Source organism: Selaginella moellendorffii, unplaced genomic scaffold, assembly GCF_000143415.4.
Source record: "Selaginella moellendorffii unplaced genomic scaffold, v1.0 SELMOscaffold_10, whole genome shotgun sequence".
NCBI lineage: Eukaryota > Viridiplantae > Streptophyta > Lycopodiopsida > Selaginellales > Selaginellaceae > Selaginella > Selaginella moellendorffii.
In genome coordinates, this window is record NW_003314271.1 from 455,361 (window position 1) to 470,399 (window position 15,039).

Here is a 15,039-nt window from a genome sequence, read left to right on the forward strand (position 1 = left end):
CTCGTGGCCCAAAATTCTCACACAGCCAAAGGCGACGATTATCTTCCTTATCCCTGCGACTGCCAGATCTTTGTCGAAAACTTCTTTTCTCCCTGGAGCGCGCGCTTCTCCGGGCTTGATTGACGCATTATGGATTGCGAGCTTCGATTTAGCTTGTGAGATCGTGGGCGCGCGAGGAGGATAGTGTAAAATAATGGGAAGAAGACCATACGGAATTCCTTCTTTGCAGAGGGGAGAATTTTGTGTACTTGGGCATTGCTGCTGGCCACGCTCGAGGCAGTCCTTGCCAAGCATGCCCTGCGCGGCTAGAGCCCTGGTACCAGATCAAAGCAGCAAAATTGCGATTCCCTTCTTTTGCACTCTCATCTTTCTCTCTTTGGGCTGCTTTTTGGTGCTCACTCACTTATTTGGGGCTTTGCATTGCGCTGGGACTGCTGCTGCAGCTAGTACTGCTGCTACTGGGCGCGCACAGCGCCTGCGATCAAACACGAGGAATCTTCTGAATAGATTAACATTTCTTTGTTTTCTACGATCGTATAGCTTCTCTTTTGGTTGAGATGATAGCTCTGCGTTCCAGGGGAATGATTTCGCGAATCTAGGCATCGCATCTGTGCTGTTTCTACGAGCTTCTTGTCATCATGGATCTAGTCCAAGACGAGAGCGCGCCAAGACAACCTTTTGCGGTGATAGAGATGGTGGCATTGTATAGAATTGATTAATTTATGTTTGATCATTTCTTTTGATGATTTGATTCGAATCTTGCCGTATAGCAAACTTACGAGTTGAAATTTGCAACTATCAATGCTAAAGTTTTGGAGAACTTTAGTTTCGGTGGGAACGTTGAGCCCAATACTCGGCAACGAGCTTCGCAAAACCGGAGCCTCTATCCTGGAGAAGAACCTCCGGCGGCTGGAATTCCAGGAGAACCCCTGTTTCACGCAATCAATCAGTCTGAGATCTTCATTGCGGTGATCTTACCGTCTTGGAGAGTGAGAACCATGTCGCAGTCGATCACGGTCGGGATGCGGTGAGCGACGGTGACCACGGTGCACGTCGCGAATTCCTCACGTATCACTCTTTGCAACACGGCGTCCGTGGAGGAATCGATGGACGCCGTGGCCTCGTCCAGCACGAGAACTCTGGTGCGCTTGAGAAGAACTCGTCCCAGGCAGAAGAGCTGCCTCTGTCCAGCGCTCCAGTTGCCACCTTCGTCGCTCACTGCTCGGGACACGATCGAGAAGTTTGATCAGACATCGGAAACATATAACGCTATACCCGATGAATCGAGCTGGTTCGCCATGCTATGGATTTCCTTGGCCATCTGACACTTTTCCAGAGCCTACAGCACAAGAACACAATGAAAAACATGAGCTCCAAGTAAAAACTGGTAAGAACATTTTCTTCTTACCTCCCAGATGTCGAGGTCGCTGTATTTTCCTAGAGGATCCAGATTTGTTCGAATGGTTCCACGAAACAGCGTCGGCTCCTGCGGGATGATTCCGAGCTTGGACCTCAGATCGTGAAGGCCAATCGAGCAAATGTCGATACCATCGATGAGAATGGTACCACCAGCAGGATCAACAAGCCGGAATATTGCACTTATCAGTGTTGATTTCCCGCTTCCTGTGCGTCCGACGACGCCAATCCTCTTGCCTCCCTCCATTTTGCAGCTGATTCCTCGAAGAACAAGAGGCAAATCCGGCCTGTACTTGATCTATTATAACACGAAAAAAAAACTATCAAACGTTAATCAAATCAAACTATCAATATCAAACTTCGCTCTCGATACTGACCTGCAAATTTTGGAAAACGATTTCTCCATGGCTGGGCCACGCCTTTGGTGGCCTGTTGTGCTCCACAATTGCTGGAGGCTCCACAGGGATGTCCATATATTGTTTGATTCTCTCCACTGAAACAATGTGACTCGCCATCTGACAGTACCACTGCGACATAAATACAAGGCTGACATTGATCATCAGTCCATACGCAAGTCCGACTCCAGCCAATCCTGAGAGAAGACAAAATGTAAGAAAAATGGGAAGAAGAAACAACAAGTTTACGTCGTATGTACCTGGTGTCAAGCTTGGATCCAAGTTTAAGCCAACTCCAAAGACAAGCAGCAAAATCAAACCGCAGGCCTCCACTCTGAGAATGAGCCACTCTATCGCAGCATTCGTGTGCAAGTAGATTGACGAGTCTTTGTTGATGAGCTCCACACATCTCTGCACGAACCGCTCCTTCATTTTAAAGGCTCGGATTGTCACAGCCCCTCTCACGGTTTCGCCAACAAGGTTGAGGATTGGAGCCTTGGTCATTGCATTCAGTCTCATCATCTCTTGAGCAGAAGTTCGGTAGAATGCCTGTTGTCGAAAAGCATATCACCAGAAGTCTAAGTTTTAGAAGGAAGTTCTTCAAATGGTTACCTCGATCTTTAGAATCATCCACAACATGGGAATGACAACGAGCAGCGACGGCCAAAGAACAAGCCCAAGAACAACCATGACGCCTGGAAAATCGAAAACAAACTGAATCAGGATATGTCCGGCCATGAACACGTCGACATCCACTATCGACATATCACTCGAGGCCTGCAAAGCTAGTGTCAGCCAAAAACATTGCCGTGAAACATGTAATATAACTGCGTACCCGGGTTAGAATCCTTCCTGTTGGAGTGGAGTCGAAGAAAGACATTGGAGCTCTAAACAACGACGTCATAAGGCCTGAGTAGATCGATCTGGAAGCTTTGAGCCCGAGTGCCAAGTGCACGAACAATCGTACCAGCAAGAACAGGCTTGTCACATAGGCGATAATCGTGTAGCCATACGCAACGTAAGGACCATCAATGCCTGGCTTCGTCACCTGATAAGCCAGCCATAATCCTCCCGTCACCTGGCCAGCAACCAGGCCGACTTGCAGCAGCAGATCAAAGCCGAAGAGGACGTGACCTTTGGAAATCGAGAGGTAGTCTTTGTACGGTTGCAACCCGAGATCACCGAATTCTTTCTCTTCGTCCTCCGTGAGCTGCGCAGTTTGTGTTTGATTTGTGCTCTCGTCGTTGGAGTCCGCTGGTGTGTTCGTCACACCGGTGCTCTTGCCACCATCGTCGCTGCTCTTACTGAGAGCATTGCTTAGTGTGTCGTGGTGTGCGTTCACGAGCTTCTCCAGTGTTAGCCCGGTTTTGAGGAGCTCTTCGTATGAACCAAGTTGCTCGATCGTTCCACCTTCCATCACCTTTTGAATACAAAGAAAGGAAACTTACCGCTAAAGAAAGAACTAAACGGAAATTACCACAACCACGTCCAATGCTGGAAGGAACTCGACCTGATGTGTCACCAGTACTACAGTCTTGTTTCTCAGAGATTTCATCACACACTCCTGCCAAAGAAATAAAGACAATTGATGCAGCTCATTCATCTTGGCATATACTACTTACATGAAATAATGTCGCAGCCGTCTGGGCATCCACCGCACTAAATGGATCGTCCAGCAGGTAGATATCAGCATCGTTGTACACTGCTCGAGCAAGCTGGATCCTCTGCTTTTGTCCACCACTTAAGTTCAGTCCCCTCTCCCCAATCTCGGTCAAGTCACCCAAAGGAAACGTCTCCAGATCCCTCTCCAGTGCGCAAGCCCGGATCACCTTGGAGTAACTTTCTTCCACCATTATTTTTCCAAACAGTATATTGTCTCGAATCGTTCCACTCTGGATCCATGCAACTTGAGAAACATAAGCAACGGTCCCATTGACTTCTGCCTGGATCGATGAAGACAAAAGATCAAAGCATATAAAAATGATGGAAGCCACGTACCTCTCCAGTGATCTTGGGAATCTCCCCAAGCATTGCACACAGCAGCGACGACTTTCCAGAACCGACAGCCCCACAAACCGCGACTTTTTGTCCACTCCTGATGCTCAAGTTGACACCCGAGAGGCTTTTCTTACAGTGAGAACTCGGAGAAGAATGATCGAAATCCCAGGCAAAGGTGGCAGGCCCATGAATCCGGATCCTCACTGCCGAATCCATCCCGGCGGCCCTGGTCGTGCCAACCGACGTGCTCTCATCCCCGGTCTCATCGTCTTGGAAGAATATTTGGAGTCGCTTGATCGAGACGATGGCCTGGCTCATGGAGGCAAGAACATCGGCGATGTACCTCACGGGCTCCTGGGTGTTTGCAAACGCCGAGAAGATGGTAAAGATGGCAGCGGCGTTGAGCTCGTAACCGAGCCACACGTAAGCGATGAGCGTGAGCGAGAGAGCCGTCGCGTACGAGAGCCAAAATATCATGACGTTTTTGCTCCTCCCTACGTGCATGGATTTCGTCCAGCGCAGCTCTTTCTCCCGGCAGGCATCGATCATCTTCTTGAATTCCTCCTCCCACGCCTGGAGCTTGATGATCTTGACGCTGTTGAGAACCTCGGCGGTGCGGCGGAGGCGCTCGTCCTGGGCGATCATGAGGTTCGTCTGCGCGAGCTGCAGATTCCTGGAGAATGGGATCTGGACGAAGAAAGTCACGAGCAGCACCAAGAGGGTGGCCAGTGTCGCGAGCTTCGCGATCTTGACGAGCACCAAGACGGCGATGAGGAGCTGGAGGATGCAGGCCCAAGAGTAGTGAATCCACCACGAGAACTCGCCCAGGCGGTAGGAATCCACGCCCATGTAGCTCACGATCTCGCCGCCGGAATGGCGCTGCCTGGCCTTGCTGGAAATCTTGAGGATCTTGTCGTAGACCGCAGCGCACACCGATGCGCGAGCCTTGACGCCGAGGCGGCGCGATTGGAAGCTCCAGTGCCTGTGCGCGATGGATTGAGTGGCTTTGACCGCAACGAGACCCAGGATCACGAGGAATCCGTTGGATGGATTGAAATCTCGGCGCGCGATCGAATCGACGAAGAGATAGAGGAAGATCGGACCGGCAGAGATCGCCAGGGTTCTTACTAGCGCCAGCAATCCGGTGAGGAAGATCAGCCGCCAGTGGCATCGAAGCAATGCCACGAAAATATCCTTCCTCCCGCCCTCGACGATCTTCTCTGCGTCGCCGCCTCGCGATCGCAGCTCCTCCAGCAGTGCATCGGCGCTGTCGCCATGGCCGAGCGCTGGAATATCGGCCGCCTCGAGGTGCCTGGAAGATCCGAGATGGAGGAGGGGATTGAGCCATGACAATGTGAGCTTCGCCAAGAATCCGGCATGATCGTAGCCGCCCTTGCCCGATCGCACTGGATCCTCGTCGATAAGGCTCTCCCGCAAGGAAGAAGAATCCATCCACACGATTCTCCAAAACACACGTTATTAGGTCCAGCGCAGTCAGCCCACGCTATTCTTATACCATAAGAAGAATGGTGACATCTCGCCTCAAAACCAATGTAAGTATAAACTCAGTAAAGAGAGAGCCCACCAAAAAATTTACATGGATAGGGCTTCATCAATTGTCTATTCACACAACCAATATTGTGGATGGAAGTGCTTGAAATTCTCCATCTACAAAGGCATTCACCACTCCTTTTAAATCTTGAATCCAGAGATTCTCCTTGTTTGGTCTACAAGCAGGACCACTAGCACTAGTGTCCACAACATTTCGCGCATTGTCCCAAGGATCATCCAGCCGATCACAATTCTGTGGAACATCCCGCTACATTCCTTTGACCATAAACACTACTAAACAAGCTTAAACACCATTTGCTTAATTATTAGAGAATATACTTACTGCGTCATAAACCCTCTTTTTAGTGTTCTTGACAGCTTTATTCATCATGCCTTTGAACCAGTGGAATGATCCCTGCTAGTGTTGATCAGACTGGGCAATGGAGCCATTCCATTCAGCAGCATCTCACGCCATGAGAGGTGAGGTACTTCGACATCATGCTTCCAGTAGTCTAGTGCTTTGTAAGGTTTGCTTGAATTGGCTTTGCTTTTGCAGTAGATTTTGTGAAATGAAAGATCTTAGCGAGGAAATTCGGTATGGTATGTGAGTTTTAGCTAGGTTGCAAATCTAAGCTCATTTCTTTTTGTGGGAATTGGCTGGAGCTGGTCCGTCAAATCTATAGAGCTTGAAGTAAGACTGATATTAAACACTGAATGTGTACATTTAGTCTGATTTTTTGGTAGAATTGGAATGGATCACCAAAGGTTTTTTACAGTTAGAAGGAAGCAGTGGTCCTTGCCCTTGGGCTGTACACCAGGTAGTATACCTGGCACATCAGATGAACGCTAGCGGAGTGCTCTAGCAAATCCATTTAGCATGGCAGTACCAGCAGAAATGCTTGATGAAGAGGGTGCTCTAGTCCTCAATGTCCCTGGCCATAGCCAGGGTGCAGTCAAGGTGTGCTTGTAGATTTCAGATGGGTGATGTGCTTAGAAACAAAAACATTCCATGACCAGAGAAATAAAATTAAAAACCAGTCATGGAGAATCTTATAGGGTGGGGGATTTGGTCCTCGCACCAGATGCCCAAGTCGAGCAAAAACTCCCAGTGCCACCCGAAGTAAAGCGCATCACTTCCCATGCTCAACTCATTGTGTGCTACCCTGATCCACATTTGCCTAATGTGTTTCGATTAGAAAATTGCAGCGATAATTTGTGAAACTCAAAATATCATGGCTAAATTAGAAAATAATTTATTTCTGTAGCATTTATACTTTATAAGCACAAGATTAATCTTTCAACCATCATATTCAAAAGTGTTAAGTAAATTACAAATACAAGATTAAATTAAATAGTAGAATATCCCAAGCAGTAACCACCCCAGTTTCTTTAATCAATACCATATAATGGTTAGTTTCTACATTAAATTATTAGTTAAGATAAATATAAACACGTTATAATTTTTAAATACTGCAATCAGTTTGAACACAGTGAGTGCCTTGCATGCGTACTGTATTCATCATCCATCCCAATTTGCAAAATGATTCATGCTAAAACCTTCTTGGCCACAAAGCTGACATGCCGATGGAGATTAAAATGCTTCTTCTAACACTTGCCTTCGCGTCCACTGCCTATCCACGTTCCTCGCGCTTCCTTCCAATTGTGTTCGTGGTGGCTGTGATGTTGGTCACTTGGTGATCGTAGCTAACAATCCTTTTGACAAGTCCTGCGACACAATGCTGTGGAAAGATAGAAACGAGAAAACGCGGAAGTTACCCCGTGGAATTTCTGCCAGGAAGCGCGATGGAAGAGCTTGCTGCCCGCTGTCTTTCATAAGATACGTGACCTGCAAAGTTTCTGAGATTGTGAGAAAAGAATCCACATTTCATCATCTTTTACCAAGATGGAGGTCTTCGCTTGAGTAAGCATAACATACAAAAGCCTTCTCTGTACAGGAGGGAGAGAGCGAGTGAGCGTGCACAAGGAAGAATGATAATGAGGAACCTCACCTCTTCTTCAAGAATGTCTTGGGCATCAGAAACCATATCTGTGTCGAAGACTGGAAACACTCCCTCGTTGGCACGAGCTAAAATTATTGCTGGCCATTCCAAACCTTTTGCCTGTGCAGCACAACCACGTAAAAGAGTAATCTTTTCCTTCGCTGTACCTGGTGAATCGTAGAAAGCGTTACACAGTCCGACGGAGAACTCAACGTCTTGTTGTCTTCGCCAAGCTCATACTCGTCCAGTTTGAGCGCAACTTGATCCAAAAACACTCGTAATCTCTGTATGTGATCTTTAAAGTCCGACTGGGAACTCCGCACAGTGCCTTGTCCAGGATCTCTCTTTTGCAGCCTTCTCATGTCCTTGTAACTCGCGTTCTTGCTTTTGCTCGCTGGATGAAGAGATTTAAGCGTAAGCATCCAAGTCCTAGCTAAGAAACCACATACCAGTTTGAGCTGATGTTTTGGCCATGACAAAAGCATTGTCACCATCAAAGGCCGCTGCTTCCTTGAGCAAAGCTTTGATACCAGCAAAGTCGGAGCCTCTGGACAAGTTGGCCGTGGAAGAAATCTGCAAACTCGCCGTTCGAGCCTCCTCTCGATAAGGTCCAATCTGCTGGAGAAGGTTCATCACCACATCTTTCATGCCAAGTCTCTGGATTTCTTCTTTCGTGTCAGCCATGATCTTCATCAGCACCTGAGCTCCTTTTATCACCTCTTTCACCAAAACTCCCAATTTTTCGACAACCGGCTGGATCCACGGAGTTGAGAGACTGTCTTTGCTCATCCCCAGAACATGCGATCGTAGAGTTTTGAGCGACAACGATGAAGAGCCTGCTTGTTGGAGCTCCATCACGCACGAGAGAACTTCCGAACGACCGTGTGGACAAAAGAGGAGCATCAGACGCTTGCAAGCGTAGTCATCGGAATCGTTCAGTATCAGCCTCAAGACCCCGAGTATATCTGCCAGAGCTTCACCGGTGGAGCTGAATCCCTGTACTGTCGTCACTTCCTCCTGTGACTTTCATCTTGCATGGAACACCGATCGCCTGCAAGTGATGCTGTAGCTCCACACCGACCCGATGGACTCGATACAGAACTGCAATCTCTCTCAGCTTCACCCCTTCTGCTCTCGAGCTCGACATAAAGTTGGAGATGGCGGCAACACGCATTTCCTCGCAAAATCACTGGAAGTAAGTGTTTTCTCTCTTCTCATCAAAGCGGTACTTGAAATTTTCGTTTTTTTTCTTTCCTTACACCAGTGCTCCTCTCGCGTTTGATCGTGGTGAGCTCGTGGTGGGCACTTGACCTCGCAAATTGCCCCGCAAAACCACTAGAAGTAAACGCTCGCGATTGACAATGGAAGTAAGTGTTTTCTTCTCACGGAAAAGCTCAAAGCATCGCGATTGACAATGGTGAAAATCTCCAGATGCCGCGTCCGTCCATGTTGGACCTCCTCGCGATGAATATACTATGATAGCTATATCATATGAAACACCGAAAGCATGGTCCTTCCTTTTTTAATAATCTAAGCATTCCATATGATACTTAAGCCTATCATAATGCATCAATCACTCTTCCGTACGAAACTCCCGGGACGTGGATTCGTGTGGATCCAACGGGCGACGGCCGTCGGAATCTGGGCGGCCACATGGGCCCTGTCGGCTGGATGCCCTTTCCGTGCCCTCGCATTGTCAGTTATGGACCACCGCCAGGTGGACACGCCTCGTGGCCCAAAATTCTCACACAGCCAAAGGCGACGATTATCTTCCTTATCCCTGCGATTGCCAGATCTTTGTCGAAACCTTCTTTTCTCCCTGGACCGGGCTTGATTGACGCATTATGGATCGCGAGCTTCGATTTAGCTTGTGAGATCGTGGGCGCGCGAGGAGGATAGTATAAAATAATGGGAAGAAGACCATACGGAATTCCTTCTTTGCAGAGGCTTCTCTTTTGGTTGAGATGATAGCTCTGCGTTCCAGGGGAATGATTTCGCGAATCTAGGCATTGCATCTGTGCTGTTTCTACGAGCTTCTTGTCATCATGGATCTAGTCCAAGACGAGAGCGCGCCAAGACAACCTTTTGCGGTGATAGAGATGGTGGCATTGTATAGAATTGATTAATTTATGTTTGATCGGTTCTTTTGATGATTTGATTCGAATCTTGCAGCTTACGAGTTGAAGTTTGCAACTATCAATGCTAAAGTTTTGGAGAACTTTAGTTTCGGTGGGATCGTTGAGCCCAATACTCGGCAACGAGCTTCGCAAAACCGGAGCTTCTATCCTGGAGAAGAACCTCCGGCGGCTGGAATTCCAGGAGAACCCCTGTTTCACGGAATCAATCAGTCTGAGATCTTCGTTGCGGTGATCTTACCGTCTTGGAGAGTGAGAACCATGTCGCAGTCGATCACGGTCGGGATGCGGTGAGCGACGGTGACCACGGTGCACGTCGCGAATTCCTCACGTATCACTCTTTGCAACACGGCGTCCGTGGAGGAATCGATGGACGCGGTGGCCTCGTCCAGCACGAGAACTCTGGTGCGCTTGAGAAGAACTCGTCCCAGGCAGAAGAGCTGCCTCTGTCCAGCGCTCCAGTTGCCACCTTCGTCGCTCACTGCTCGGGACACGATCGAGAAGTTTGATCAGACATCGGAAACATATAACGCTATACCCGATGAATCGAGCTGATTCGCCATGCTATGGATTTCCTTGGCCATCTGACACTTTTCCAGAGCCTACAGCACAAGAACACAATGAAAAACATGAGCTCCAAGTGAAAACTGGTAAGAACAATTTCTTCTTACCTCCCAGATGTCGAGGTCGCTGTATTTTCCTAGAGGATCCAGATTTGTTCGAATGGTTCCACGAAACAGCGTCGGCTCCTGCGGGATGATTCCGAGCTTGGACCTCAGATCGTGAAGGCCAATCGAGCAAATGTCGATACCATCGATGAGAATGGTACCACCAGCAGGATCAACAAGCCGGAATATCGCACTTATCAGTGTTGATTTCCCGCTTCCTGTGCGTCCGACGACGCCAATCCTCTTGCCTCCCTCCATTTTGCAGCTGATTCCTCGAAGAACAAGAGGCAAATCCGGCCTATACTTGATCTATTATAACAAGAAAAAAAAAAAAATCAAACGTTAATCAAATCAAACTATCAATATCAAACTTCGCTCTCGATACTGACCTGCAAATTTTGGAAAACGATTTCTCCATGGCTGGGCCACGCCTTTGGTGGCCTGTTGTGCTCCACAATTGCTGGAGGCTCCACAGGGATGTCCATATATTGTTTGATTCTCTCCACTGAAACAATGTGACTCGCCATCTGACAGTACCACTGCGACATAAACACAAGGCTGACATTGATCAACAGTCCATACGCAAGTCCGACTCCAGCCAATCCTGAAAGAAGACAAAATGTAAGAAAAATGGGAAGAAGAAACAACAAGTTTACATCGTATGTACCTGGTGTCAAGCTTGGATCCAAGTTTAAGCCAACTCCAAAAACGAGCAGTAAAATCAAACCGCAGGCCTCCACTCTGAGAATGAGCCACTCTATCGCAGCATTCGTGTGCAAGTAGATTGACGAGTCTTTGTTGATGAGCTCCACACATCTCTGCATGAACCGCTCCTTCATCTTAAAGGCTCGGATTGTCACAGCCCCTCTCACGGTTTCGCCAGAGAGGTTGAGGATAGGAGACTTGGTCATTGCATTCAGTCTCATCATCTCTTGAGCAGAAGTTCGGTAGAACGCCTGTTGTCGGGCTCGAAAAGCATATCACCAGAAGTCTAAGTTTTAGAAGGAAGTTCTTCAAATGGTTACCTCGATCTTTAGAATCACCCACAACATGGGAATGACAACGAGCAGCGACGGCCAAAGAACAAGCCCAAGAACAACCATGACGCCTGGAAAATCGAAAACAAACGCAATAAGGATATGTCCGACCATGAACACGTCGACATCCACTATCGACATATCACTCGAGGCCTGCAAAGCTAGTGTCAGCCAAAAACATTGCCGTGAAACATGTAATATAACTGCGTACCCGGGTTAGAATCCTTCCTGTTGGAGTGGAGTCGAAGAAAGACATTGGAGCTCTGAACAACGACGTCATAAGGCCTGAGTAGATCGATCTGGAAGCTTTGAGCCCGAGTGCCAAGTGCACGAACAATCGTACCAGCAAGAATAGGCTTGTCACATAGGCGATAATCGTGTAGCCATACGCAACGTAAGGACCATCAATGCCTGGCTTCATCACCTGATAAGCCAGCCATAATCCTCCCGTCACCTGGCCAGCAACCAGGCCGACTTGCATCAGCAGATCAAAGCCGAAGAGGACATGACCTTTGGAAATCGAGAGGTAGTCTTTGTACGGTTGCAACCCGAGATCACCGAATTCTTTCTCTTCGTCCTCCGTGAGCTGTGCAGTTTGTGTTTGATTCGTGCTCTCGTCGTTGGAGTCTGCTGGTGTGTTCGTCACACCCGTGCGCTTGCCGCCATCGTCGCTGCTCTTGCTGAGAGCGTTGCTTAGTGTGTCGTGGTGTGCGTTCACGAGCTTCTCCAGTGTTAGCCCAGTGTTGAGGAGCTCTTCGTATGAACCAAGTTGCTCGATCGTTCCACCTTCCATCACCTTTTGAATACAAAGAAAGGAAACTTACCGCTAAAGAAAGAACTAAACGGAACTTACCACAACCACGTCCAATGCTGGAAGAAACTCGACCTGATGTGTCACCAGTATTACAGTCTTGTTTCTCAGAGATTTCATCACACACTCCTGCCAAAGAAATAAAGACAATTGATGCAAGGTGAGAGGTCATTCAAACTTGGCATATGCACAACTTACATGAAATAATGTCGCAGCTGTCTGGGCATCCACCGCACTAAATGGATCGTCCAGCAGGTAGATATCAGCATCGTTGTACACTGCTCGAGCAAGCTGGATCCTCTGCTTTTGTCCACCACTTAAGTTCAGTCCCCTCTCCCCAATCTCGGTCAAGTCACCCAAAGGAAACGTCTCCAGATCCCTCTCCAGTGCGCAAGCCCGGATCACCTTGGAGTAACTTTCTTCCACCATTGTTTTTCCAAACAGTATATTGTCTCGAATCGTTCCACTCTGGATCCATGCAACTTGAGAAACATAAGCAACGGTCCCAGTGACTTCTACCTGGACCGATGGAAACAAAAGATCAAAACATATAAAAACGATGGAAGCCACGTACCTCTCCAGTGATCTTGGGAATCTCCCCAAGCATTGCACACAGCAGCGACGACTTTCCAGAACCGACAGCCCCACAAACCGCGACTTTCTGTCCACTCCTGATGCTCAAGTTGACACCCGAGAGGCTTTTCTTACAGTCAGATCTCGGAGAAGAATGATCGAAATCCCAGGCAAAGGTGGCAGGCCCATGAATCCGGATCCTCACTGCCGAATCCATCCCGGCGGCACAGGTCGTGCCAACCGACGTGCTCTCATCCCCGGTCTCATCGTCTTGGAAGAAGATTTGGAGTCGCTTGATCGAGACGATGGCCTGGCTCACGGTGGTAAGAACATCGGCGATGATCCTCACGGGCTCCTGGGTGTTTGCAAACGCCGAGAAAATGGTAAAGATAGCAGCGGCGTTGAGTTCGTATCCGAGCCACACGTAAGCGATGAGCGTGAGCGAGAGAGCCGTCGCGTACGAGAGCCAAAACACCATGGCGCTTTTGCTCCTCCCTACGTGCACGGATTTCGTCCAGCGCAGCTCTCTCTCCCGGCAGGCATCGATCATCTTCTTGAATTCCTCCTCCCACGCCTGGAGCTTGATGATCTTGACGCTGTTGAGAACCTCGGCGGTGCGGCGGAGGCGCTCGTCCTGGGCGATCATGAGGTTCGACTGCGCGAGCTGGAGATTCCGGGAGATTGGGATCTGGACGAAGAAAGTCACGAGCAGCACCAAGAGGGTGGCCAGTGTCGCGAGCTTCGCGATCTTGACGAGCACCAAGACGGCGATGAGGAGCTGGAGGATGCAGGCCCAAGAGTAGTGAATCCACCACGAGAACTCGCCCAGGCGGTAGGAATCCACGCCCATGTAGCTCACGATCTCGCCGCCGGAATGGCGCTGCCTGGCCTTGCTGGAAATCTTGAGGATCTTGTCGTAGACCGCGGCGCACACCGATGCGCGAGCCTTGACGCCGAGGCGGCGCGATTGGAAGCTCCAGTGCCTGTGCGCGATGGATTGAGTGGCTTTGACCGCGACGAGACCCAGGATCACGAGGAATCCGTTGGATGGAGTGAAATCTCGGCGTGCGATCGAATCGACGAAGAGATAGAGAAAGATCGGGCCGGCAGAGATCGCCAGCGTTCTTACTAACGCCAGCAATCCGGTGAAGAAGATCAGCCGCCAGTGGCATCGAAGCAATGCCACGAAAATATCCTTCCTCCCGCCCTCGACGATCTTCTCTGCGTCGCCGCCTCGCGATCGCAGCTCCTCCAGCAGTGCATCGGCGTTGTCGCCATGGCCGAGCGCTGGAATATCGGCCGCCTCGAGGTGCCTGGAAGATCCGAGATGGAGCAGGGGATTGAGCCATGACAATGTGAGCTTCGCCAAGAATCCGGCATGATCGTAGCCGCCCTTGCCCGATCGCGCTGGATTCTCGTCGATAAGGCTCTCCCGCAAGGAAGAAGAATCCATCCACACGACTCTCCAAACCACACGTTATTAGGGCCAGCGCAATCATATTCTCGAAATTATACCAAAAGAAGAATGAAAACAGTTCGCTATTTCACTTTCTTGCAACCAACATTAAATAATAGATTAAATGGTAATTTTTAATTGAACTCTTACACATTTAGTGTTTAATATCAGTATTACTTCAAGCTCTATAGATTTGACGGACCAGCTCCAGCCAATTCCCACAAAAAGAAATGAGCTTAGATTTGCAACCTAGCTAAACCTCACATACCATACCGAATTTCCTCGCTAAGATCTTTCATTTCACAAAATCTACTGCAAAAGCAAAGCTTACAAAGCACTAGACTACTGGAAGCATGATGTCGAAGTACCTCACCTCTCATGGCGTGAGATGCTGCTGAATGGAATGGCTCCATTGCCGAGTCTGATCAACACTATAGTGCAGGGATCATTCCACTGGTTCAAAGGCATGATGAATAACTAAAAGGAGGGTTTATGTATGTATGCATGACGCAGTAAGTATATTCTCTAATAATTAAGCAAATGGTGTTTAAGCTTGTTTAGTAGTGTTTATGGTCCAAAATGGCCGCTTACAGAAGCGCTCGGATGTTGCACAGAAACTGTGATCGGCGGGACAATGCGCGAAATGTCGTGGACACTAGTGCTAGTGGTCCTGCTTGTAGACCAAACAAGGAGAACCTTTGGATTCAAGATTTAGGAGTGGTGAATGTATTTGTAGATGGAGAATTTCAAGTACTTCCATCCAAAATATTGGTTGTGTGAATAGACAATTGATGAAGGCCTATCAACTTTCTGGTGGCCTCTCTCTTTACTGAGTTTATACTTACATATTCAACACGTTGGTTTTGAGGCGAGATGTCATATACAGGTTTGATTTTTTGGTAGAATTGGAATGGATCACCCAAAGGATTTTTAAAGTTAGAAGGAAGCAGTGGTCCTTGCCCTTGGGTTATACAACAGGTAGTATACCTGGCGCATCAG

General features: G+C 48.6%; 2 protein-coding genes and 1 long non-coding RNA gene across 5 annotated transcripts; all 3 read right to left on the reverse strand.

Annotated features, from left to right (window-relative positions):
• Nucleotides 1-696: 696 nt before the first annotated feature.
• On the reverse strand, nt 697-14,060 carry LOC9631645 (ABC transporter C family member 8). 2 transcript variants are annotated; one of them, XM_024673393.1, is made up of 11 exons: nt 12,586-14,060; nt 12,210-12,530; nt 12,054-12,140; nt 11,412-11,996; nt 11,189-11,353; nt 2,072-2,360; nt 1,794-2,008; nt 1,409-1,714; nt 1,276-1,339; nt 979-1,218; nt 697-929 (listed from the first exon to the last, which is right to left on the reverse strand). In XM_024673393.1, the coding sequence occupies exons 1-11, from the start codon at nt 14,035-14,037 to the stop codon at nt 823-825; spliced, it is 3,831 nt and encodes a 1,276-aa protein (XP_024529161.1). In that variant the 5' UTR covers nt 14,038-14,060; the 3' UTR covers nt 697-822. The 2 variants fall into 2 exon arrangements, with proteins under 2 accessions (XP_024529161.1, XP_002968399.1); XM_002968353.2 differs by lacking the exons at nt 697-929; nt 979-1,218; nt 1,276-1,339; ... (1 more) ...; nt 1,794-2,008; nt 2,072-2,360 and adding exons at nt 9,444-9,687; nt 9,737-9,976; nt 10,034-10,097; ... (1 more) ...; nt 10,553-10,767; nt 10,831-11,119.
• Nucleotides 2,481-4,028, reverse strand: LOC112345853 (ABC transporter C family member 8-like). 2 transcript variants are annotated; one of them, XR_002992198.1, is made up of 6 exons: nt 3,810-4,028; nt 3,434-3,754; nt 3,289-3,375; nt 2,779-3,231; nt 2,647-2,720; nt 2,577-2,588 (listed from the first exon to the last, which is right to left on the reverse strand). XR_002992198.1 is itself a non-coding variant. In XM_024673394.1 (5 exons), exons 1-5 carry the CDS (start codon nt 4,023-4,025, stop codon nt 2,567-2,569), a joined length of 1,239 nt encoding a protein of 412 aa, XP_024529162.1. In that variant the 5' UTR covers nt 4,026-4,028; the 3' UTR covers nt 2,481-2,566. The 2 variants fall into 2 exon arrangements, 1 of the variants encoding a protein (XP_024529162.1); XM_024673394.1 differs by having other exon boundaries at nt 2,481-2,596; nt 2,647-3,231.
• LOC9631644 lies at nt 6,887-7,207 on the reverse strand. Its single transcript, XR_002992199.1, has 2 exons — nt 7,137-7,207; nt 6,887-7,086 (listed from the first exon to the last, which is right to left on the reverse strand). It is a non-coding gene; the product is annotated as an uncharacterized LOC9631644 (long non-coding RNA).
• Nucleotides 14,061-15,039: the final 979 nt, after the last annotated feature.